Genomic DNA, 26,891 nt, shown 5'->3' with positions numbered 1-26,891 from the left:
GAATACATATTGGTATAACATGATGTGAAGGAAAACTGTAAGAATGTGTATTGTAATTTTAAAATTTCTATGTGGGATCCTGAAAACAGAGCAATTCAACTAATCAGAATTACAACAAACTGGAACACAGACCATTCTTTGGAGAATATAGGTCTATTCTCAAACAACACTATTGGACAGAACCAGATATGGTATGATACAAAGTGAAGGAGAATTGGGTAAGGTACAAAAACAATTTAATTCCATACAGAATCATGTGAATAATGGACCCTGCACAGAATGGTGTGATAAACTGGTAAATAATTATGCAAGGATGTTTGACAGTATTTTGGATATGGATGCCCCAAATGTACCTATGACTTGCAGAATCAACCATGGGGACAAGACGTTAGGCACTCAGTCTCCCTCTCTCTCTGACTGAGCTAAAGCTAGCTGACTCCAGATTTTCAGGCTTTCTAGAATTTAGTGAGAACCTTACCATTTATCACCTGTTATGATGCCAGTTTCTGCTAACCTACAGAACCAAATCACTGGGCAGGCATGACAAAGACGAACTGGCGATACGAGGGTGGCTCGCAATATATGTCACACCAAACAAACAAACATCTCTAATTTCTACCAAACTTTTGCACTAGAAGTCTTGGAATGTGCACCCAGACTTCACATCAAATCACACCTCACCTAGACCATTCTTGCTAATTTGGGAATGCTTCCCCTCCTGTGGGTGCCTCCAAAATCCTGTTAGCAGCTCAATATCTGCCACATTCAACCTATTTTTTTCCATTGCTTCTTATTTCTTATCAGTCAAATCTCAACAATCTAATGAAATCATCTTTCTGCAAAGAAGGGCTAGATATAGCTCTCTCTACAGTGAATCAACACCAATTCAATCTTGCACAAGGTATTTCTTCTGCTTCCTCCCCCAACACTGTAAGGGCAGATAGCACCATCTCCACAGTGCTGTCAGCTCCTGCTGGCCTGGAAGCAAATTCAGGTCCAGAACTTGGATCCTTTGCCTCACAAGTTGTTTTATTTTTATATTTCCCACTTATCGGTTAAATCTTAGATGGATACCCTGACTAACCCATAACCTGTATCTGAAATACAATAACGAGTGAATCCCTAACATGTTTCAATGTCATTAATGAAAAAATAAACATGAAAGACCTGCAGTAAAATAATATAAATGACTTAAGCAAAGAATGATCTTCGTGAATCTAGTGCATTGTAACAAATGTACAGGGCACCTCATCTCATATTACAGGCTGCCTCTCAGAAGCAGTTCAGGCTACAAAACTGAAAGCTGCACTTCTGTCCTGCCTGAACTGCAAATGAGGCACCAGCACAAAAAACATATCTGATAACTGTACATATTTATTAAAAAACACTAAATTACATAAGAAAACAATATTTTCAAAAGTAATTAACTTCTTCACAATCAAGTGGTGAAATAATTAAGCTCAACAGCATAGCCACTGTACATTAAAAACCTGTGAGATTCAGAATTTATGAGCAGAGAGGTTGAACTGGATCACATTAGGCTAAGGCATTAACATTCCATTTTTGTGAAATCTTATTTCCTGCTTAAATAAAGGTTGTCTCTGTTCACTATGCTAGAATGTGCTGTCATCATGTATTATCTATGGCCCAATCCAGTGCCCATTGAAATCAACGGAAAGATTATTGACTTGAACAGGCAGGCATCAGATCAAATCCATGTATTTACTTTATTTTTGTGATAAAGCTTCCACTACTTATAAGAGACTGAACCAGTATCACTGGCCTGTGCTCAATATGTTATAATAAAATGAGGACAGGGCATCCTACTAAGTTTTACTGAGTGACAAAAATCCTAATATAGCACTTACTCTTCCCCACCCCACCAATGCCCATTTAAAGTGGTATTTAGCACTTATAAGTTGTGGCAGATTGGCAGCCTGGAATGGAAGTACTCTATTCATAGAATGGCTGCAGCAGGGAGCAGTCTAAGCTTCCCAACACTGACATGATGGTATCGTGATCGGAGTTATATAAATACCCATGAGACAGAAATGAACCCCCTCAGTTGTGACTTAGAGGGACCACTACTGGGGTGACAGGCTAGTTCAGTCTCCATGGCTCATTTTAATTCTCGGCATTTCTACTGAAACCCCAAACAAAGCTGCTAATTAGTGCTTTTGGAGTGAGTGATTTTTGTCAAGTGGAAAACCTGGAACACTGACACCAACTGATTTCTCAGATGCCACCGCACAGCGATCAGACGGTAACAACTTTTGATCATTACTGACTTGAGCGGAAGTAGAGCCAGCAAACTAGAGGTGATCCAGTCCACTCAGTCATCCAGTCCACCATTTATTAATTTCTCCATAAACAATTCTTTCTATAAAGGAATATCCCTTTCAGCGGGAAACATAGCATTCTTCTTTTTCTCTTCATAGTTCGTTTCTAAACCACTTATTGGGGAACTGCCATTTTCATTTTGTCAAATGCTTAAAACTTCAAAAACGTACTAGAGTCTGATAGAAAAGTATGGGTTTTTTTTGCTTGGTTTGCATTTCTTAATGCAACTCAGTAAGAGTCTGGTGTGGGTAGGTAATATATTAAGAAATGAAAAGAGAAAATACATCTACTGGAAATGCTGTCCAAAATGAACTGCAGCCTAATAGGTTAGTATCTCTCGTTAACTACTTAATTACAAAAAAAAAACTTATTTATGGGGAGACGGTACCAACCCTATCACTAGGGAACACCAACCAGCTTGGTCACAAGAAGGAACACAAGTATATAATTATTTGCTCCCAAAGCAGAGGCGAACAGGCAAAACAAAGAACAGAGCGAAATAAAGAGTATGTGCATGTGAGACAGAAAGATCATACAATGGAAACATGCAAACAGGTAAAAAAAATTAACTCACAAGAATTACTAGATTTGTAATTGCTCGTGTAATCCAGACACTGCTTATTCTTTCATAGTCCATGCTCATTGCAATACCGGCTGATTTTCTACCCCCATTTCTAATCGCTATCTCAGACTAATAGCTAAATGCTAAAGCTGAACCAAACAATGCACGGAACAAGCATGCTGCATTCACCACTCACTTGGATTCATCATAAGGTGTTTTACAGATGCAATAAAGCTTTGTATCCTTCTTGGTTTCCTTTGAGGTAGTAGAAATCATTTTCTTTTTCTTGGACTTGGAAGCTGAAGAATCTTTCTCCTCCTCTCGTTTTCTCTTCTGGGAAGACGCTGGCACTGGGACTGTGGTGGCAGCTGCGATGCTGGTGGCATGCTGCGGCGGTGGCGGAGGGGGAGGCGGTGGCGGAGGTGGTGTTGCCGCAGCGGCGGCGGCTGCAGCAGCAGCGGCTGCAGCGGCAGCTGCCTGAGCTTTTTCTTTTTCTCTCTTAATTTTAGTCAAGTCTTTCTTTAGCTCTTCCTGAAGCACATTTAAAAAAAGGCCAAAAAAAAAAAAAAGAGACACCTGATGAGGACATTCTAGAACAGGATCAGAATCCAGACTCAAATCTTTCTCCAGTTTAAAAAAAAAGACAAACCATTTAAATAATTTACTCATTCAGGTACAAATTCCAAGATTAATGTAAGTCAGACCCTGGGCTCCTTTAAGATTCAATGTTTTAAGTCTGATGATAAGCGCCGGGGAGGTGACCCCATGTCTAATCCTAAGGCAAAAGAAGAGGGAGGAATTTCAGGGATCTGTCAAGAACATGGAGGACACATGCTTGCTAATAAAAATGGTGATCAGGCATAAAAAGTTGAATTAAGGATGCAGTCAGTCTTTACTGTTAATCACCTAGCTCTTCGTACTTTTAACAGTAATAAGTCAAATTTAATATGATTCTTATAGTATCTGTGGCATTCAGAATTGAAATATCCACAGAAACTTTAATATACTAATGAAGTCCCACACTGGTAACTCTGCATTATCATGTGAGAAACCTATTCAATTTCTAGTCCCTATTAGTCACTCCTTGGGCATGTAAAGGGTGATTAGGGATATTCAACAGCAGACCCTCTGGCAAATAAACTATAATGTCAGATGACACAGAAGGCAGCTCCCCCAGCCAGAGGTGTAATTGCCAGGATACAAAATCTTGTGTGTGGGAAGCATACAGAAACAATATTTCACTCCAGTGATACCATCCACCAGAATTCTCACTCCTGGTTTTCACTCCTTAATGGGAGAGTGGGGTAGCTTCCACAGTCATCAAAGAGTTCTGATCTAAGAGCAGTGGTTTAAGTGCTGTCCTCTGGACATTCCAGCTCCTTCTTGACCATGATTGGTGAAGGAGCTCCCTGTTGGTATGTCTTTATATCACTTCAGTTTTCCACACAACCACCACATATTCTTTACCTTGCAGATGGTCCAGTAGGTTCCATAAATTGTGAGGCCTTTGCCTTAAGAGCTCTGGTACATTTGTGTTGCAATTTGCTGTTTGTTTCTTGGAAATCTGATGCCCTTACAAGGAGAAAGTGCCACAGAAATAAAGGATAGGGCCAGCTCTAGGCTTTGTTGGGTCCTTCACAAAAACATGTCTAATGCAGCTCCACCCCCACTTCTAGAAGTGTATCCCCACTGGTGTGAAAATCTCAACAGGAGTGGAATCAAATGGGTCATATTTCCTTTGAAGGCAGGGGAAGGAGCCAAAACTAGGGTAGGGGGATTTCTGACCTCCTTGGGTTAGCTTTTTCAGTGAGCGGCAAGACTGCAGGATTTGGACCTTTAACTTTAATAGGGCAGAAATTGTTTTAAGATCTCACCATAGATTAAATGCTAGATACAGTAAATAAACTGATCTGGGGGTTCAGCAGGGATACAGGCATGCAGCAGAAGAATTTCACCCTGCATGCTTCCGTAAAGACTCAAAGGACAAGCTGATAAACAGAACATTTTTTTCCCCAAACTTAAGAAAACCCACCTGGCTCATTGAGAAGAACTGCTCTTACCTGTACTTCAATTTGTAGATCTTTGTCCAGAAGTGCTCTTTTTTTCAGTATTTCAGCTTTAAGCTGTTCTTTATGTTTGAAAAGCAGAGCTGAGAGCTTGGTAGCATTCTGTTTACTACGCTTCTGTTCAACACTCTCTTCTCGCTTCCGTTTCTTAGCTGCCTGTTTTTCTTCTTTATCTATCTTATCCAAAATATACTTCATCACCTGATTACACACTATCATTCTAGGGAAGGAATACAGAGAAGCACATTGTGCTAAGTTGTCTAATAAATCACAAAATCAAAGTTATTTTCTCTTTACAGCCTCCACAAATCACAAAGCTGTATTATTAATTCTGACGGTAAAATCATGGATTTAGCCACAACAGCAACACTTGCTTGACTGACAGTTTGTGGAGACCTATCCATTTCAACAAAGACTCACGCTATATAATCTGATGGTTAGAGCATCAAAAAAGCTCACCTTTTGATCCAAAAAAGAGACATTTCGAGACAATTCCATTTTTGCAAAAACCTTTGAGGTTTTATTTTTGTTCGAAGGCAGAAAAAAAATTCAAGACCTGAAAACTTGCTGCAAAACAGAATTGTCCTTCTGACAGCTCTGAACAGTACTAAACTTTGGTGTTCCAGCAAAAGTAAGTCCAAGAGAATCATTTTCTCTATCAGTAAAGATCACTACAAATAGTAGTTCCCAAACTGCTTCATCATGAAGCACCCCTTATGATAGACTGCTGGATGCAAACCCCCATACAATATGTCCCCTCTATGCCCCAGTGTTGCTGCAACTGTCTTTTCCTGACCATTTTCTGTTTGAATTTTTGTAGTATAGTTGTATTTTTGCTTTGTACTTTTCATTCATTTTGAAGTTTCTGTTCCTCCCCGTTCCCCAATTCACCAGAAGACTAAATGTTGCTTGGCATGGGGGTATTCAAATAAACAGGCAACACTTACACCTGCAGCTAAGCTGAGTGCAGCAAGAGTAGAGAAAAAAAAGCTTGTGGCAAGTGGCTGCTGCAGATGTCGGAATGGAAAATCAAGTGGTTTCAGGGAACCACCTGGTATTTTACTGAGAGCTGTAGGAATACACTGGTTGTTTGGTAGGGCCATAGGACATCAATCATTCTGTTCTTCTCCACTGTCCCACATCTACCTGGTCTAGTCTGGGTTTCACTGTTAAAGATTATACTCTTTGGGAAGAAAAGACTAATTGGGGAGGAAAGATGACAGTGCCACGAACAGAGCTGGTCAAACATCATGAACAAAGATGTTCTTTTGTTTTTTAAAAGTAACAAATTTGGTCATTTGCAATTGTTAAGAGAGCAGTCTGTGCCAACAAATTTTTAACTTTTGATTTGTGAACTAGCCACTGTGTGTTCACTATTCGTTTCTCACACTGAGTGGACAGCTAAGTTGCACAGTATTGTTCTTGTACCTGATTTGGGGATCAAAACATTATAAAACTGGAATTCCTTTTCCTGATCACAGGATTATTTGATAAAACATGTGAATAACAAAATAGTCAAAATAGCAATGGAAGAATATCTAAAGCCAACACTCCATATACACATTTGCCAGTGCAAGGGATGAAATTACTACTAATTTATGGAGTGACAATGTCTACAAGTCTCCCTACTTTTGTCTGCTGGCTGGGAGGTAAAATAGTTAAACAGAGGACAAGCTCCTGCCAACAAAGGGAATGAAATTAAGAAACCATAACATGGAGTGCTCAAACAGAAATGAGAAACAGGCTTAGCTACAATGGAGCAATCCTTCATTTCCTTTTGTGAGCTCCCTCAAAGTTATTTATCTGCTTGTATTAAAAACCTGTGGCAAGCACTACCCACATGCATCATATCACAGTCCATATTCTGGGCAACAATTGACGATAGTCAACGTTTATTTTGATTACAGGAGAATCAAACTGCTCATAATTAGGAATGTTACTTTTAAGTCATGGATTCGTCACCATGATTTGTATATTACTTGAAGTCAGTTTTAAAAATTTCATACAACTAAGCTTTCCAAGCCTGAGACAGAAGGCGTGACTACACTATGGGGAAATGCGCACTATCAGGGCGTGATTTCTAAAGCACACTGGGGTTTAAAATAGCACTATGTTAAAGCAAAATAGGGAACTTTCAGTGAGCACCAGCACTGTCTACACAGACTGGTTAGAAATCCCACTCACACAGTGTGCCTTACAGCTCCATGTAGGCAAGCCTTATTTTGTACAACAGACACCAATGAACACATTTGCTCCATGTCCATTGATACATTATCACGTGTTCCTACCTCTGATTTTCTTCTCGTTCAGCTGGGGTCAGTGTCTTTTTCTGTTTCAAGTGTTCTATGACAGCATTGTGTTTCATCACCACCTTGAACACAAAGTCCAAACAACATTTAAAAACCTCAGGTAGTGTCTGATAATAGTACTTGGGGAAATGCGGACACTTGCCAACTTAAGTCACATTTGAACAAATAAGTCTTATACTACTTACACTATTTTGAAGGTAACTTTTTATACTTAATCTTAAATTATGACTAAGGAATTTAGAGATTCAACTTAATTTTTCATTATTTCTGGAGAAAAAAATAAGTGAAGTCAGTTTCACTTCTGTAGTCAGTTGCACTTTCCCAAGCTCCTATTGCTGCACTATATTTAGAGTTTCTGCCCATTTTTTCTCCCACAGTCCGTCCCCCTGTAGTTAACAGCATTATGCTTAATACAGCTCTTACAGTCTCCTTTCTATAACAGTCAATGAAAGCACAGTAGAAGTGTTGCAAACCACCAGTCCTCACTTTTTCTGGACTAACACTGAAGATACATTTCTCCCAATAACCAGTGATACAATCAATCAAGCCAAAAGTGCCAGAGAGCAAGCACAGCATGGTAGTTTCTTAATGTGCAGAATTAACTTAGAGGCGCTATTAAATTGGCAAAAACAATTTTGCAATATAATTTAGAAATAAAAATCCCAGAGGCTCAATTCACAGGCTATCTAATGTATCAATAGGATTAACAGAAACATGTGTTTAGCATGGTTTGTATTTACTTCTGAGAACATTACCTGTTTTTGGATAATGTCACTTTGATTAGAAGCCTGAAGAGTGTGTTCACGTTTAATTTCTATCTGTTGCTGCTTTTTCTTTTGCTGTTGCTCCCTGAGCTGCTGAACCCTCTGCAGCTGCTCTTGAACACTAGCTGCTTGAACTGTTACCACATTCTGAATCTGGTGAGCCTGCACTGGGCTGGCTTGCTGAATCTGAATAGGCAACTGAAGCTTAATCTGCTGGGGGACTCCGCCTTGCTGGGCCTGTATCTGAGCTACAACATGAGACTGAAGTTGGGAGAGAACTTGGACTTGCTGCTGTAGCTGAGGTACAGTAATAACTTTTGTTGTAGGCTGCTGGATCTGCAGTTGAGGGCGAGATGGAGATTGTACAGTAACTTGATTTAAATTTTGTGCAGTTGGAAGAGTCTGAAGGGAAGTCTGAATCTGGGGTTGTGACTGCTGCTGCAGTTGAGCTTGTATTTGTAAAGAAGCTTGGGGTTGCACTTGTATCTGTTGCTGAGTTGTAGTCTGCACCTGAGCTTGCTGCAGAGCTTGGACTTGGGACTGAGCTTGTGGATGGATGACAGTCTGTGGTTGATTTTGGATTTGAATTTGAGACAGCCCTTGAACCTGGGTCTGTGGTGGAGACTGAACTGTGACTGGAGTTTTAGTTGATTGTGCCACGACAGTTTGTGCTTCAGATACGACTGGAGACTGAGCTGATGTTGGAGACTGAGACTCAGGCTGTGTCTGATCTTCAGGCTGAAGTGAGGGCTGAGTAGTCTGTGGTTGGGCTGGGGGCTGAGGCTGAACACTCTGGGTTTGCACCTGTGGCTGAGCTTGCAACTGACTGTGAGGGTGGGGCTGAACTGGTGGCAGCACTGGTTGTGTCTGTGTTTGTGAGGCTTGTTTCTGCTCTCCAGTAGCTGTGAAGGATAAAAACAGAGTATTCCACTCATTCCAAGCAATGTGTCTACAAGCCCTGTTAATTAGAACCATTAGGCCACGTCTACACTGCAGTTTTATCGACAAAAGTTACGCTGTTGCATGTCCACACTATGCTCCTTGTGTCGGCAGAGTGCATCCACACTAGCAGCTCTTGCATCAACATAGAGAGCAGTGCACTGTGGGTAGCTATCCCACTTTGCAACTGGGCGCAGGGTGCTTTGGGAAGGGTTTGCAATGCCTCCTGGGGCAGTTAGAGCATCACATGATGCAGGTTTCTAAATCCCATCATTCCATGGGCATCCTACTAGATTGCCAGTCGCTTTTTAACTGAAGTATGTGTGTGTGTGAGAGACAGGGAGCATGTGTGTGATGGAGACACAGTGTGTGTGTTGGGGGAGTGTGTGAGAAAACAGGGAGGTTGAAGGTGCGTGTGCTGGGGGAGAGTGAGTGCGTTGGTATGCTGTCTCTAAGTTCAGACAGCGGCTGGAAACAACCAGTCCCAAGGCAGATGCAGACCCCTGACATCGGCGGCTGCTGCCTCCCTCCCTGGCTCTGCATCTCCGCCCTCCCGCGCGCACACATGCCCCTGCCTGCTGCTTTGTTCCTAGTGCCCAGTAGGTTAATGATTTGCTGTTTGCTGCCTGAGCAGAGCGGCATGTGTAGCTGTCAGAACTTCCTGGAGCTTTGAAAGGGGAGGGGTGCATGCCTGTGCAGCTGGAATGCATGGCAGCAGAGTTCAAAACATTGATCAGAGTGGTCACAGTGGGTATTGTGGGATACTGGGGGAGGCCAGTTATGGAGACATAATAAATGGCAGCATCTACTCTGACACTTTGTTGCTTAACTTTGCTGCAAAAAGCTTTATGCCTCTTGTTGAGGTGGTTTTATTTTGCCGACAAAAGTAGCATTGTACACCTCCACTGTTTTGTCAGCAAAAGCTCCCTTTTGTCACCGAAACTGTGTAGTGTAGACAAGGTCCTAGGTTTTCTAAAGTTGAGGAAGCACTATTTCCCCTTTGGTTTAAAAAGCACTACAATACTTTATACAGAGCGTCAGCTGAAGATTTCTAAGTCTACACACTGTTCTTTTAACTAAGATACTTTAATGAAGAGACTAATTCCAACTATATAAAAAAAATTAAAAAAACCTAACTCCAATCACCCTCTTCTCTTGAGCACAGGAAACCCTACCTGATGTCGAAGTGGAAACCGTCGTAGTAGTTGCGCTAGCTGTAGAAGCGGATGATGATAACGGAGTGAAAAGGAATCTCTGAATTGTACCATTCGGCATAGCCGCTTGCATTAGCTGTTGTCCTGGACCTGGTATGACAGTCACACCCTGAGGTATCAACTGTAACTGGCCAGTAGTTTGACCCTGTCCCTGAATTACCACAGTCAACCCCTGACTGCCACCCTAAAAAAAAAGTAAAATTCATGTTAGTATTGTTGTCCCAATGATATAAGCCTTAGGTGGATTATGCAGTAATCCGGGAGACCCAGGATTATGAATTCTGGGGATTCAACACCTGAACCACTAGGGTACATATTGCATCTCTGATGCTTAAGTTCAGTATCGTGGAAATACAAAGTTTTATGACAAAAACCACATACAAAATATTCCAGTAACAAAATTTCAGGTCAAAAGATGGTAAAGTACCCTGGTTCTTTATGGACAGATCTGATTATCTATTGGGCTGGGTTCAGCGACATGCATTTTCATCAGAATACTGAAGCAGATTTGTAACAACAAAAGGCTGTTAAGATTTTATCTGTCAAACTTGGCTAGATTCTTAGCCAACAGAATCTACAGTTGATCTTGTGTCTCTTTAAAATGTATGAGCAATAAATTCAGGTGTGAGATTAATTTGGGGCATCCTATTAACCACCTCCTGACCCAAAGACCAACCTCAAGAATCCCAACTGCCTGTTCACAAGGTTATTCAATAAAACATTTTCCTAAGTGCATATCACACATTGCCCAACTGTAAACTGTAAGTGTTGACTGTTCATCCAGGTTTTCAGCATGCTGGTAGAACGTTACTGCTTAAATTGTTTCTTTGGATACCATATTTTTGGAGGTCTTTAATACAGGCAGAAACATCCCAGTTTTGCAGACAGATCAGGATAGTTCTAACCCTTACAGTGACTCCCTGTGTCAGACATGTCTCTTTGAATCAGTCCCACCAGTGGCAGCTCTTGCCTTCAACTGATACCTGCCCTTGTCCACACCTTCAATAATCAATAACTTTTTGAATCAGCCCTAGCAAATAATTCCTGCATGTTGTTCTACATGTCAAAAATGACACTAAGGCATGAGCATATTTTGACAATTAAACTTTATATCCATTCTTAACATTATTATTAAGTACTTATATTATGGTAGTGCTCAAAGATTCAAAGATATAAACACAGAAAAGAGGGCCCCTTGAAGGAAGGATTTACAATTTACAGCCAAACTCAGCATGAATCTAAACTAACATGCAGACCAGACTCTCGTGGTCTAGGCAGAAGTAATAGAGAGTGCTATTTCCCAGTTCCAAATGATGTAACTCTTCCTTTCCCAGCACTAAAGCAAACATAAATGACAGCTATAATGTCCTTCAACACCCAGCCAAAGACAGTGGATGGGCATCCACATTCTGAAGGCAACAAGGTAAATAGATAAAAGATATTTAGAGAAAATAAATCTCTATTTTCTTAATTTAATTACTATTTGATTTGTACGTAGGTTATAGGTTTCTCAAAAAGTAAAACTGAAACACCATGTATGAAAATGTACACCCCCCCCCCATACTGATGAGATCAAAGGATACCAGTATGGGCATATTTTCATGTCTGAGTCTATAAAAAAATGTTTACCTGTCCTTGAGTTAACTGCGTGAGTTGGGCCATAGTAAGTTTCACTTGTCCTTGCTGGGGACGAGTGGGCTGCGGCGTTGTGGTTTGTGGTTGTATATTCTGTGGAGGTGTTCCAGGAGCTGTTGCTACCTTTTGTCCAGGACTTGAAGAAGTTGTGCTAGTACTAGAAACTGCAGTTGAGACAGGCTGACCTCTAATTATCTGAGTCACCACCTGTTGAGTCTGACCTGTTAAAGACAGCAAAATTTGTTATGCTAAAAATACATTTCCAACATTTTTCATTAAAGCACACAAAACTTCTAAACCCCAACTTCATGAGAGAAGTTAAGCAAGCATTTCTGCTTGCCATAGAACATCTATTAGTCACTTCTGTATCTGACTAAACAAAAATATGAATCTGAATTCAAGTAAAACATTTTGCAATCTACTTACAAGACACTTTAAAACACCTAGCTTTCCTCTAATTACATGTAGTGTTTTCGCACAACACTTTTAATTCAAACCTTTCTACAAACTGATTAATAATAATTTTATATTTTCATTATTCATTAAACCGTTTATCCAAGTTTTGTATTAAACTAGGAAACCTGTTCTTTGTACCCACCCGAATGAAAGAGTTACTATTCAGTGGACTCTCATTCAGTAACCTTGATTAAACTGATGATTGATCCCAACACTGTTTTTGTTAACACTGCACTGAATACAGTAATTTCTGAGTTAGGGTGAATGATACATAAAATGTTTATGGAGAAACAAACCATGGTTTTCACACATTGGAAATTTATAATTAAAATGAACCTACTGGATGGAAGAATACCTTGCTGCACCACTACAGGTGTTCGAATGATGGCCTTTCCTAATGTTGATGGCTGAAGTGGTGTCCTTATTACTGTCATACCTGGGCGGAGTGGTGTCCCTGGCATTATCTAGAGACAGCAAAAGGAGAACATACATGTCAAACTTTTCAAAAAGCGCATATCCTGCTGAACCTGGAATTCTTTACAAACAGTGAGAAATAAAGGGATACAAGTAGCTCATATATTTATATGTTGCATGTTTGAAAATTCTTTTAAAGCCGACTTTAGCAAAACTCTGTCCTATTTACTCTCCTAACAAGTTTCTTAGCTCTGATAAGTATCGATTACTCATTAAAACTATGTGCTATGAGGTCCTGTCTTGTAGAGACCAGCCAAAAGCCAAGAAGGACAACATGGAAGTGGCTCCTTGATTGGTGAAAAAATTATGCGTGGGTTTATCCTCCCACTCTGACCAAATGTGAACGCCAGCCTAGAGAGTGGGAGACGGAATCCAGGAATCAGATTGATATCAAGGCAACAGGGATCATTAAGATCATCGAGTCTGACTTCAGCATAATATAGGCCCACAGAACCTCACTCGGTAGCATCTGCATCATGCTCATAACTTCTGATTGAGCTACAGTATATCTTTGAGAGAGATCTCCAGTCTTGATTTAAAGACTACACTGAAGGAGAATTCACCACATCCTTAGGTAAATTATTTCAATTGTTAATTTCCCTTCGTGTTAAATTTACACATTATTATTTGTATTGCCATAGTGCCTACACACCCTAGCCATGGATCAAGACCCCACTGTACTAGGCTAGGCACTGTACAACCTTATTTCTAGTCTGAATCAAAACTTGCATGTCTTACATAGCAATACAGCACAACCTTTGAAAACTTTAATAATTCAATAATCCTATTAAAAATCCTATTCTGAAATCTTAGAGTCTATGAGACTTGCTGTGCATCTGCATATGCATGTAGGATCCTGCTTCTGTGTTTGCTCATGTGCCCTTCCATGACTTCCAATGTATTTACCCAATGTAATTGATAAAGCTCAGAAAAACATCTTACTTGTGAAGTACATGTTGTACCTAGAGTCCCTGTGGTATTTGGCCTAATAGTTACAGTCGCTGTCCTTGGCTGGAATGAAGTAAATGTTTGTTGATTTGCACCTGTAGTTGATGGAATGATACCCAACACTTTTTGCTGAACTTGAACAACACCTAATAAAAAAAAGAATTAATCAATACAAAAAATTGCAAATGTGATAAATCATAGGGACACCACACTGACATCCAGTACTCTCACTCTGAGTTTTTATGACCCTTCTGTGGGACTTCTGTCAAAGTCTCTTGGCAGAAACTTCTTCACGTTCTATAGAGAAGTAGCATTACCTCTTCTGTTGCTTGTACAACTCCCTCCAAAGTATCAGTCCACAGACTGATATTTTAAAAGGATTTGGGCAAAGAATGGTATTTCAGAGTTGTGAACCTCTCTATTGATCTTTATGATGAGGTACTTGCCCATGTGTGGTCCCATATACAGGTGATTATTATTTACACATTTAGATATGGATGGCCTGTGCCTCCCTGCTTCCAAGTGACCTACTTAAACATCTCAATGAGCCTCAAACTCATGGAACTGAAGAGCATGGTAAGTGCCATTCATCCACCTAAAAAAGCACCATCAAAAGCTAGCAGTCTCCATGACTTTTTCATAGATTAAATAAAGGAGATGGAGGAATGAGTATTTTTCTTTGGTGAAGAAGTGATATGCCATCTACAAGCTCACAAAATGTCATGTTGTCATTTCCAATCAAGAAGAAAAGGATCCAACAGTACTGCACTGATAAGTAAAGTGAATCACACCAGCTTCTAAGGAACAAATATTTACAACAATTAGCGGTTACATCTGTTCTGCTACACTTTTAAAAGAATCCTTTTGCTGATGTCTAATTTAGAGGCAGAAAAAAGAATTTTGCATTCTAGGTTGTCGAAAGAAATTAGAGCTTCTGATTATGCACTATGGAACATAGAGTAGAAGACCCAAGGTCACGGATAAGAGCAGGCAGAAATTTAAGATACAAACCTACATTTTTTGCCTGAAAACAACTGCCATTGTTTTGGCAGCAGCAAAGAAAAAGCTGTAGAGACTTATTCCGGTTGGGTGGTTGTGGTTTTTTTTGTTTTTTAAAAAGAGGCAAGTCACATTTTATTTCACTAGGAAAATAATGTTAATGCAATCTGAATTAGAAAGTTAGAAGATACATTTTTTACCCCTACCTCCTTGGGTTGATGGCACATTAACGGCAACAATCTTGCTGTTTGCTGGAAGTGGCAACTTTGTTATCACTTTGCCTGCCATAGTTACTGGAGTGCCTGCAATCTGGAACGTCTGACCTGTGCTGGCAATGGTTGTAGCTGATGTAGCAGCTGTGCTGGTAGCTATTGAAATAAGAAAGTCAATTTTTGAACTTGATTATTATTAGTAAATATGACTTGTCTTAAGTATAAAAGAGTAAAACTGGAAGGTTATTATACAACCACTTTTGAATGAGTCATCATTTCCCCCTCATTATATCTTTTAAAGGTTTGTTGAAACAATGAATTTATGCACAGAACACTTTCACCATAAATATTACAGATAAAACTGGCATAGATAAGAAATGAAACAACCTGGCTTGTGAGTGCAGGAAAAATATTGGCCTAAGGACAGGACATTCATCTTTAGACAAAAGTAATTGTTCCCCAGCTCCCTCCCAAACTGATAAAGTTAACCACAAAGATGAGAAATTAAATTCCAATATTGCTATATTATAGAGAAAAAGTTGGTGTGCTATAGAAGCAATGACTAACAACAGGTTCCTTTAGTGACACCTAAGGTATGTCTTCACTACCTGCCAGATCGGCGGGCAGCCATCGATCCAGAGGGGATCGATTTATCACGTCTAGTCTAGACACGATAAATCGACCCCCGAGCGCTCTCCCGTCAACTCCTGTACTCCAGCGCCGCGAGAGGCACGGACAGAGTCGCCGGGGGAGTAGCAGCAGTCGACTCTTCACCACAGTAAGTCGATCTAAGTACGTCGACTTCAGCTACATTATTCACGAAGCTGAAGTTGCGTAACTTAGATCGACCCCCCCAGTATAGACCAGGGTACAGATCATTTACCTGCTGAGGACTGGCCTTGTTTAACCCAGGTAGCGAAAGTCTGATGGAAGTTCTTGTTCTGTTGGAATGTTACCGTAGCTGGAGAGCCCACTTTAGTAGTAAGCACTACTTTGGTTCCAGTAGGAACTGGGCCTGTTAATGGGCCTACCACAACCTTCTGTGGAGTGGAGGCAGTGGTTGCAGTACTGCTTGCTGTAGTGACCGTAGTGGCTGTTGTAGGTAACTGCTTCTGTTGTTCCAGTCGCTTCTATCAAAGTTAGAGGAAAAACTCAATGAATGAATGAAGAGTTAAAATTTGTAGATTTTGCAAGGGATGAATACCTAATTTTTCCCACTGAAAAATAAGGTATGCAAACAGGATCTAGCAAATCTAAATACTAAATTATTGAAGCAGAATACATTACAGATTGCTATCAAGCTATCACAATTGACATACACATGCAATATTATAATTTGCCATAAAATACTTTCTGTATTGCAGATGTATACATTCCACTGTGCTACACCGCACATTGTATACAGCATCTTTTGAATGCTGTACATAATCAATCCAGTGCATTTATTCACTATTCTCAGACTATCAAGAAATATGAAACATCAAAAGGTAGAAAGTTTTTTATCATGATAAACTACAGTCAGAAAATATATGCCCATATTTTGGGTTTCAGTATGTGTCCATGGCTTTCATCAATTTCAATGACAGATGCAAACCTGTATTACACACACAGCTCAATTTTTAATTACTGTTGGCTTTCCTGAGTTTACTGCTGGCAGCAGCTTTATCTTGCTAATGGTAACAAAAGTGTCAGAAAGTGAAGATATCTCCATTTCTACTTTATCTAATTTACCATAATCAAAAGAATACCATTATTTAAAGTTTTTCATCTGACAATGAAGCCAATCTCCAGCTTACTTTCAAAACCATATTCAACAATCCCTTACATGACAGTAGGCTTCCCATACTGTCACTACCCTAAGCAATGGTGCTTTTTTATTTTAGAGAGACTGCTATCTGCAAGCAATTAAAAATGCCAACTGTAATTTGCATGTTTTCCAATATATTTCACGTTGAGCAGTGCTCCTTATCAATTTGAATCGTGACTGCAAGTCTGGGAAAAGTGGGTAGAACTGCTTAGGCACCAACATTATTTCTTTTTCACTATTTACAAGTGAATAAATAATGATTTAAGAATTAAAATAGCCATGATTTAAGATATAAAATAGCATAAACATTAGAAAATAAAGTAATGGGTTTGTAAGTTAACTAAGGGTTGGCATTTTATGCTTAGATAATTCTAAAATACTATTTGTGGTATCAGTCACTAACAGGCAGAAATGTATTCTCTACAGACAATACAAAACAAAAGGAAAAATGAAACCATTCTGGAAAAATCAGGGTGCAAAATAAATAAAATAAAATAAAAAATCAACCTGCGATCAGGTATTGGGGATTATTAATTAGCAGGTTAAAACACAACCCTCCCCTTCCATGCTTGTACCCAGACAAACTCAGGGTTGGACAAAATCAGAAAGTTTTGTCCTAATTCTAGCATGGGAACCAATCTAGCCAATTTCACAGTCAACTGTGTGTTGAAGCTGCTTTCCATCGGACTGTGGAATGCTTCAGATCCCACCTGGAGGATGCTATTTCACACCCCCCTTTTAAAAGTGGAAGAAAAACATTTTTGGACACAATCTAAACTGGGTCTACAAAACTGAAAGACAATTATAAAAAAAAATCCTTCTTACAGCCCAGTACTTCAAAATAATGTATGTATTACGTACAGTAAGTAACAATGTTTACTATCTCAGTGGGAACTTTCCAGAATGTTGAGTTTGTATATATACTGGAAAAGTTACAATTATACTTGAAAAATAACATTACAGAGGCATACTTTATTTCTTGTGTTTGGATGTACGCAGACTAACAATGCAAACTTTTTGACAGGTGGGACTACTAATGGCTCCCCCACCTGCTGGGCAGCCAATCGTTGCTGTTTTAGTTGAACCTCCATTTGGGCCTTGAATTCCTCAGCCTTCTTCTGTTCACTAACCTTAGCCTGCTGCTCAACTGCCTGTGCCTTTTCTTTCTCCACCCTGCCAAAGACAAGCAACCAAAGAAAAAAATTACTACTGTACACAAAAAGGCTATTTCATTTTATCCAGCTTAACCGATTTTTTGAGAATTAGTCCTGCTTCTTAGACTACTCCCTGAAATATTCTAAAGCAAATTAATGCAATGCCTTTCAAAGAAACTATTTATCAAGTCTGTGGTCTATAACTATTCCTCAGACGTTCTTGTCAACTGCTGGAAATGGCCCACCTTGATTATCACTACAAAAAGTTTCTTCCCCCCACCTCCCCACTCTCCTGCTGGTAATAGCTCACCTTACCTGATCACTCTCGTTACAGTGTGTATGGTAACACCCATTGTTTCATGTTCTCTGTGTATATAAATCTCCCCACTGTATTTTCCACTGAATGCATCCAATGAAGTGAGCTGTAGCTCACGAAAGCTTAAGCTCAAATAAATTTGTTAGTCTCTAAGGTGCCACAAGTCCTCCTTTTTTTTTTTGCGGATACAGACTAACACGGCTGATACTCTGAAAACTATTTTTGAGAGACTGAAAACACCACTTTTTGCATAACACCAACAGCTCAAAACAATAGCATTTTGTTAGATAAGCAAGATAAAGGTCTAGCTATAACTTTTCCTCTAAATGTGAAGCACTGTGAATATTCCTTTCATGTGAGTGTACTTTGGGACTTAAAGGCTGACTTTACCCTTTGTTTTAAGGGACACATTTGCTTCATTCGTATTGTGAATGATTTAAAACCTTTATCGTTTTAGTAAGTAATGTGCATGTCAGAAGGACTCATGCTGTACAGAAATACTCTGTTGGCACACAACACTGTTTACTTCATACAGCAGTCAAATAATAGTTTACTTAGTTACTACATACTAGATTAACACAAAATTAGTGTGTAGGTTTATAGATCTGCCACAATTAAATTAGTTTCTGGCATCACCAGTAACTTGCTCCTTCAACTTTAAAGTTTGCCCATTTTTAAAAAAGAAAGCAAAGACAACATTAAAAGCTTAATTTTTTATTCATTATGGGTATCACCTATAGCTTGGGCAATCTGGTTGGAGCATTTATTTACCAAAGTACACACAAACTAAAATGCGTCATTTAAATTGCATCAGTTTACCTTTCAGCAAATGCCCTGATCTCCCATAATTCCAGTTCCTCCTCTGCTACCCAACTTTCAATGATAACAGGTCCTGTCTGCTTGGGCGTTTCTGGCCTCTTTGGCCTCAATGCACTTGATCGAAGGCCTTTCCTCTGAGGTGTAGGAGTTTCTTTAGAGAAAAGTCAAACATTCATTAAAGTAAACCAGGAAATAAAATTAAGATCCAAATTTAAGGTTATTTAGTGTCAATTTTTATACAAATTCTGAAGTGTTTGAAAATGGGGGTTATTCAGAATAAATTTTTCAAACAAACTCCCACTGAATTCAATGGCAGCACTGTTAGGCCAAAGCTGAAAACTTTTAAAAATTCTAACCTAACTGTTAAAGAAGTAATCTGAGTATCATTATCCAAGACTCTATAATAAGCAAAACAGATCCACAAGCTATTTTTGATTTTCAGGAAGCTAGAAGCTAAAACTGTATTCAGGAGGGCTGTTAGATTTTAATGAAATCAGGAGAAAAATATAATAATGTCTAGAGTTTTAAAGATCTGTAGGGGTAGGTTCATTTTAGCTTCTTTTGTATGATGGCATGGCTACTGAAAATCCAGAGAAAGTAAATATTACACACACACACAAATTTGCTGTTTTTCAATTGTAACCTACTTGAATCTACAATATCATATGGTAGATTAGATATGGAGTTGGGTTAACTTTTTATTAGTTGATAATTTTCTTTTAACATGTTAAGGACAGGATATCCTGCTTATAAAGAAGATTTACTGTATATTACCCCATTCATTTCTGCAAATCTCATTTTAGAAACAGGAAGGCCTTTGACTTTAAGATAATAAATCTAACAGAATGACTAGATTGATTTGTTTAACACAACTGAATGGAGAATGAATACTTATCTCAATTTGTGCAACAATGCCCTCTCCTTAGATGGTCAGGGTTACCATAAAAATTTGGTTAAACTTATTTCTATAAAATTTATGACGACATTTGAAGACTTATAAACAAACATACCTTTTGGAGCCTCAGGTACACCAATAGGGCAAATGATTTTTCTTATACAGTACTCTGAACGAATTCCATAAGGACCAACGTCTCTCCGTTTGATTATTTCAGTTGTTGTAATTTCAGTTTCAGATGTTTCTACAGTGATTTAACCCAATACGATGTATTAAGTTAGAAAATAAAAGGTAAACAATTTGTTCATCAGAAATAAAGACAGGAAGTTGTGGAGAAATAACTTTCAAAAATCCATTGAGTTTCACAGGCAAGCATAAAAGCTATTTCAAGTGCCTGCATGAACAGGCTCAGATTTACAAATCTGGATTTTTGCTTTTACCTGTATGAAGGCATGTGTGTACATAACTCCTGAATTGTGCACATGGAAATAAGGCATGCACAAAAGCGTGCAGGCTGATTTGAAAATATGGGCTACAGTGAGGAAATCAAAGAATATTGCAGTTAAAAATGGCAGAAATAAGTGATTGTGTGTGCAGATTGGTTTGGAGTAAACAAAAAACAGAGAAATACATTTTAAGAGACAGCCCACTCCTAGAACCACAGGAGGTGTAATATCAGAATAGATTGTCTACCTCACACACTGGTCAATTTTGATTGTCAGAGGAAAATTTAAACCCCACTCTTGTGTAAAGTAACACTATCACCAGTAAGAAGGTGTAAAATCCTGGCATTACTGGGTTCAGTAGAACCAGGATTTCACCCAAGGTGAGGGAAATTTTTCTTAACCTCAGATGATCATTCTGAAGTAACTGTTTGGAAGCAACTCTACACACTTTGTTTCTGGTTAGATTTTTTCAAAAATGTACACAGAAAAGTAAAGCATTTAGATTAAACTGATACATCCATTTCTCCAAAATACTCAAAATAAGTAAAATAGCAATTGGTATAAACCATATAATGTTAATTTTATATGATTTTAACCAACTGAAATTTGTGTAGCATATTGCACTTTTCTAGACAGACTCTCAGTACCAATATCCTAAATTAATACAAACTATTCATTTTTAAAAAGGCAAAAGCTTATAAGAAATACTACCTGTGCGTGTAGTTCCTCCCCCAGGTGGGGGTTTTGCAGCCATATCATCCCAACGTAAACATGCCCAGAGTAACCGCAACATAAGGCTCACCCCAGCCAATGACTTCACCGTTTGAAGTCGATATCTAAAACAAGCCACAAAGAAAAAAATAAAATATGTTACATTTTAAACTGAACACATTAAGTTCATGACTAACCAAACCAAAGACTCAAAGGGTTTTCATTTTATCTTTTCAGTATTTAAGTAGCATGAACACTTGTAATTTATTCGGTTCCTCAAACTCTTTGGAACTCATACTGCCCTAGATCTCCAGAAGATTTCCCATTGATGTCAGTGTGTACTGCATGTGTGCATCAAGGCTGGATACATGACAGGTCCCCCTATGTACTCCACGGCACAATGGGATAAGATGCTGTAGCAAACACCCCTAAATTCTGCAACGTCAGTTTGTCGTGTCCTTCAAAAATCTCTTTTGTTCCACATGACCCCAGAAAAAGCCCTGTGCAAGAAACATGACAGTCTATATATTCTATAGTGTTACAGAATAGAATTATCTTTATTAGATGACATACGAGGTCAAAATTTGGAAAGCATAAAATAAAGACCTCCACTTTTCTTCATAAGTAAATGAAACAGGGCCTTCTATTAGTAGGCATGTGTTTAAATGGTCCAGAACAAACTGACAAAGATAAAAACCTAGCACATTCTAAACTAAGACTGAAAAGCCATAGAAGAATGCATAGTGTATATTTGTTTTGAAAGTGTCTGCAGCAAGGCACAGTCACCTGTTGATGGCACTGAGGAGGGCCTAACTGTAAAAGTTTCTCTGAGTTTATTTCTACATCCTACTGACAATGCATATACAGAATTCTCTTAGGAAGTGGGTAAAGGACACGTGTGCACAAATACACCTCATCTTAAGGTGATGAGTTGGGAAGTGGAGGATAGATTAAACATATTTTGATGAAGAGGAGAGAATTTTATCGAGTTATTTACATGCCATTACAGGAATGACACTGGGCAGCTGGAGGAACATGCAAAAAGGGGCTGACCAAAAAAATCCCTCCATCGAATACCACTCAGAGGAAAAACATATGGAACTTAACAGACAGCACATACAAAAGATAGGTAGGTACAATGCAGCCTTGTTTGAGATCTAAGCAATATCTGAAAGTGCAGGAAGGAGTCAGATTTAGCACAAAGTGGCTAACACTAAATGTCTGAAGCTGGGAGTTTATCTGAAAGGTACCCAGGGACAAATTAGGGGGCTCTCTCAATGAGTTAAGCTGAAAAATTAACAGTATTTCTGCAGGTCCATAAAGTGCAGTGAAGATTTTCTGCAGGAATCTGCAAATCCCTCCCCACCAGAGAAACTCAGTTTTCAGCTGTATTTATAACAATGATTATTATGATTTAAATATCAAAGATAAAATATCAGTGCCTAATCATAATACTGCAGATTTTTGCAAGTAATAATGGGCTGTAGAAACAGATCAAGAATGAATCAAAAGAAACTTTCATAACACAATTCAGCAATAGTTATTGCTTTTTAAAAATAATAGATTTTGGTCACCTTTTCTTTTAAGGTGAATACAGAGCAATTAGAATGATTCTTAGTAAGCATTTTGTGATGAGAAGAGACTAAAATTGTTAAGATGATTCTCACTAAAACCTTGATTATGCATCATTAAAGTTACTAGGAGTTTTTCCATCATCTTGAATGGGAGCAGAACCAAGCCCTAAAGCATGAGAGTCTGTGGATACGCAGTGGAATTAAGGAAGAGCTTTAGCAGGCAAATCTACAAGACACCATATACCATTCAGGCCCAACTGTACAAAGAGTTTTGTGTTATAAAGAAGAATAATCACATAAAACCAAGAAAATTAGGCTGTTGAAAGAAAATAAAATTCAGACCCTGTCTACATATACAAAAACATGTTTAAACATGGTTATGGCTAAAAGTATATTACAGCTTATCTTACATCCACACAGACTATAAAAAGTAAATTTATAACTACATTTTAAATGTAATAGAAATTGTGTCTACACTAAACTTTCTTACATTTCCCACTACTCCATCTTCACCTAGTGTAGATAAGGCTACTGAAAGAAAAACATGGGACTTTGAAAACCGTTATAACATTCCCTCCCACCATCACCACCAAAACACTCGATAAAAAGAAAACATTTAATGCAGCTGAGCCACAACCATGTTTAAATATGGTTAGTATTATAAACAGTCTCAGAACTATTTTGTTCCAACAGGTTATTCTACCTATTCACCAATTATAGGTAACACTGAGGTTCCATCTCCACTGGTCTTTAAACAGAGCCTGAGAATTAGTTCCATATAAATCTATTTCCACCACTTTTGTGTAGCGTGGACAGGATACTTTTATTTTATGGTAAACCTTTCTACAACACTGTTTTAAATTCTGGTTTTATGTTGTTTGGATCCATCTAAAAACTGGACTTGAAACATGGGGAAGTTAGTGGACAGCAAGCTAGGGTGTAAATTTACAGTGCACTTGCTACTCTGGCACGACCTTCGTGGCCTAAACACATTTACTGAGCACTTAATGCACCCTTGTCAGTTTAGCTCAGAGCTAAACTGCCAGAGGGCATTTTTGTGCACAGTAAGAGGTGTCGCTGGAATAGCTAGTGTGCTGTAAGTTCACACCCTAGCTTGCTGTGCAGTAACTTCCCATAGAGACAATCCTTACATCACCTGTAACCAACACCTTTAGTGATTTCAGTGCAAACCTGTGTGTGGATGCTTATTTTGGAATAAGAATGCCCTATTTTGATGTACCTTAAGTCAATAAAAAATTACCTTTTGCATGCCTATTGTATTGCTTCCATTTTTACAGTTAATTTCATCCCATCCCAAATTCTTCTTTAAAAAGGTAAACATTAAGTATGTACCTCCAAGTGATACCAAAAGTTGGTCTTGGGGATGGATACGGCCAAATATCCATGGCAGGTTTTGCATTGTAGTTGAAATAGGGAACCTCTCTGATACCTCCTCTTCTGGCCAACTTTTTTAAATCATCATTGGGTAAAACAAATATACTCTTTTTACTGCTTTTGGTAACAAATTTTCTGTAAGATGGCAAGGCTGTTCCAGAACGAGTCTTTTTGGGTCTCGAAAATTTCATTAACTTCACTTTATCCCTTGTGGAATATTCTTTGCTCACAGTCATGGAAGTCACTAACGTGCCTCCTGGAATAGTTAATGAATCAGTTACTGTTGTTGTAATCACAGTTTTACTGTGCTCCTGTACAGAGATGACATCAACATTGCTGTCTGCAGCAGGTGCAGTAAGCTTAGTTACAGTGGTGGTGGTGGTTACAGTGGAAATGGCACAATTTTCTGTAGATGACACCATAGTTTGTTTATCATCCTTGAAGGCTGACAACTCTGCTACTTTAAACACCGTTTTGGATTCTGTGGAAACAGTTGATGTTGTGGTGGTCACTTCTGTAATAACAGTTTTATTTTTTGTTTTATTTTCTCCATTGATATTTTCAACTTTATTATACATCTGCAGGCCATTCTGATCAGTAAAGTCACTACTCAAGCTAGATTCCTCACAAGAAGTTACTGGTGAGGGTGCAACGTCCTTACCCATAACAGCTTCAGTTTCCATGGATTCTGCTTCACTAATCACATTTTCCTTACAGGAAAGCTGTGCTTGTGTAGAAGCACTATCAACAAAGTTGGATCTTTCAAGAGAATGCTGCTTTTCTCCAATATTTTGCACACATTTGGACATTTTATTTGGAAGCAGAGGATACTCTCCAGATTCACCACCAATCTCCGCAGAACTCTGTAAACATGATTTAGCATCCAAGTTATTTTTTAAATCTGTATCCTCCATAGTGATATCACCATTCATTAATGGCTTTACAGAGCATTCTTTAATAGTCAATGGTTTTATTTCATGTTCAGGAATGGATTTACTAATATTATTGACTTTAGGTTCAATATCACTCCCTGCCTTAGTATCACAGGTATCTTTCATTAAGCATTCTTCATTTGACAATATCTTAATGTCACTGTCTTTTCCATTAATTTGAAATGCCACCGATTTCTCTCTCTCAACTTTAGTCTCTATTTCTCCATTCTTATTGTTCTTTTTGTCAGTGATACTTTTTAGATTCAGCTGATCGAGACATTTGTTTATGGTACTTGCTTCCATTTTCTGTTCCTGACCCTGCTTTTCACCATTAGCTTCAGTGACTTTAGAATTCAGTAAATCATCACTAACATTTATTCCACCAATGTGTTCAGGAGTTTGGCTTTCAGGTGTTTTTCCTAAAGTTAACTTGGTTTTTAATGATTGTTTCTGATCAAATAAAATCTTGTTTTCAGTTTTACCATCACTGCTTTTCTGAGCAATATCTTTTCCCTCATCATTTTCTTGTGGGGACACTGATTCAGAATGGCTTTTCAGCGTGCAATTATTTTCTGGGTCACTGACCTGTTTTTCAGGTTTTTCTTTCAAGGTTGCTTTTTCAGCAATGGGCTGAACATCTGTTTCACAGCTGCTTTTAGTTACCACTGGCTGTAAGGGGTTTTCACATTTACTCTGAGACACTGTGGTATTAAATACTTTTTGTTCTGAAGATTTTTCATTGTTTAAGGTGCCACTCTTGCTTATATCTTCTGTGTGTGTTTGTTTTAAGTCATCCATGAGGGGATTCTCACTCTCTCTCTTTTCAAGAACTTCTTGTCCTTGACTATTATCAGTAGCGACTGGTTCAGAATCACCTTCTTTAGTGATGTTCTGAACTGAGCTTTGAATTTCAGAGGCATCATCCAGTACTTGGCCTTCTCTTTTTGACAGTCTGTCTATGGAAGGCAAAGAAGGCTGGTCTGGTTCACTGGTTTTTGTACAAGGTGTACTGCTGGTTGGCAAGCAGTCCTGAACTGAATCTTCAGTTTGGATCTTACCTGAAATATGGGTTCTGTCTTGGGGAGACATGTCAATCTGGCTTCCTTCTTTTGCTTTAGTTGTTTGTGGCTCATCTATGTTTTTCTGTGGACTCACAGATCTACTGCCTACAGGTTTAGAACTAGCCTCCAGCTTCATCCTTTCTAGGCGCTGTTTTTCTTCCAGCGTAAACTGTTTTACTCTTCTTTCAAGTAGTCCATCTAATTTTGATGTTTTTACTTTTCTTTTGTAGCAAGTCCTTAAGTGAAACCCCTCGCTGACATTGATTAAATCTGCTTTAGAGTGAATATCCTCATTTTTTGTGGGGGATTCCATTTTTACATCATCTATCTCCATGGGTTCTTCTTTGATGGCTCTATTTATACAATCAACTTCTCTTTCCGCTGTGAACAATAAATATTTTTGAATCAGAAGGACCTCTCAGTAATGACAGTACAATAAATAACTTTCAATTTTACATGAAGTTTAAAGTAATAACTGCACTTACAGCAGTACACATGTTCAAAGGGCTGGATAGACATTAACTGGGCTAGGAAAAGCATGAAGCAGAGAACTCTTAAGACATTCTCATACGGTACGCTACTGCAGACAAGTAGTATGAAATACAATGACTAAAAACTAGTCAAAAAACTTCACCTGAGACTCTCAAAACTAAAAAAGGATTTGTTAAAAGATTTCTTGTGCTTTAACATACATAAAAATACATAACATATATCCTAGGTAGGATATATAAAAATGTGACAGAATGCAACCCTGTATTCACACACCCTACATGCTATTGTAATAATCTGTGTACAAGGCTTGCCTTGTGAGGTATCACTTAAAAACTTATACTTTGTTGATCAGTAATATGGTAAAATGCATG

At 38.6% G+C, this 26,891-nt stretch overlaps 1 protein-coding gene across 8 annotated transcripts in view; it reads right to left on the bottom strand.

Annotated features, from left to right (window-relative positions):
- The window catches only part of BPTF (bromodomain PHD finger transcription factor), a 91,996-nt gene that overhangs the window by 9,125 nt on the left and 55,980 nt on the right, over positions 1-26,891 (bottom strand). For 4 of the 8 annotated variants that reach the window (XM_084647488.1, XM_084647490.1, XM_084647486.1 and 1 more), the window contains 15 exons: positions 23,994-26,409; positions 21,067-21,191; positions 20,025-20,153; positions 19,015-19,165; positions 17,775-17,898; positions 15,802-16,048; positions 14,913-15,074; positions 13,702-13,853; positions 12,626-12,749; positions 11,824-12,050; positions 10,156-10,378; positions 8,033-8,943; positions 7,257-7,339; positions 4,963-5,188; positions 3,099-3,433 (listed from right to left, as the gene is read on the bottom strand). In XM_084647488.1, the coding sequence (XP_084503614.1) occupies positions 3,099-3,433; positions 4,963-5,188; positions 7,257-7,339; positions 8,033-8,943; positions 10,156-10,378; positions 11,824-12,050; positions 12,626-12,749; positions 13,702-13,853; positions 14,913-15,074; positions 15,802-16,048; positions 17,775-17,898; positions 19,015-19,165; positions 20,025-20,153; positions 21,067-21,191; positions 23,994-26,409 (5,635 nt within the window). The remainder of the gene's footprint in view (positions 1-3,098; positions 3,434-4,962; positions 5,189-7,256; positions 7,340-8,032; positions 8,944-10,155; positions 10,379-11,823; positions 12,051-12,625; positions 12,750-13,701; positions 13,854-14,912; positions 15,075-15,801; positions 16,049-17,774; positions 17,899-19,014; positions 19,166-20,024; positions 20,154-21,066; positions 21,192-23,993; positions 26,410-26,891) is intronic. The other 4 variants (XM_084647487.1, XM_084647492.1, XM_084647493.1 and 1 more) reach the window with 3 other exon arrangements.

Source organism: Lepidochelys olivacea (genome assembly GCF_965140295.1).
Source record: "Lepidochelys olivacea isolate rLepOli2 genome assembly, chromosome: 14".
NCBI lineage: Eukaryota > Metazoa > Chordata > Testudines > Cheloniidae > Lepidochelys > Lepidochelys olivacea.
Note: the sequence above shows the minus strand (reverse complement) of the source record. Positions and strands in the feature narration are given on the sequence as shown.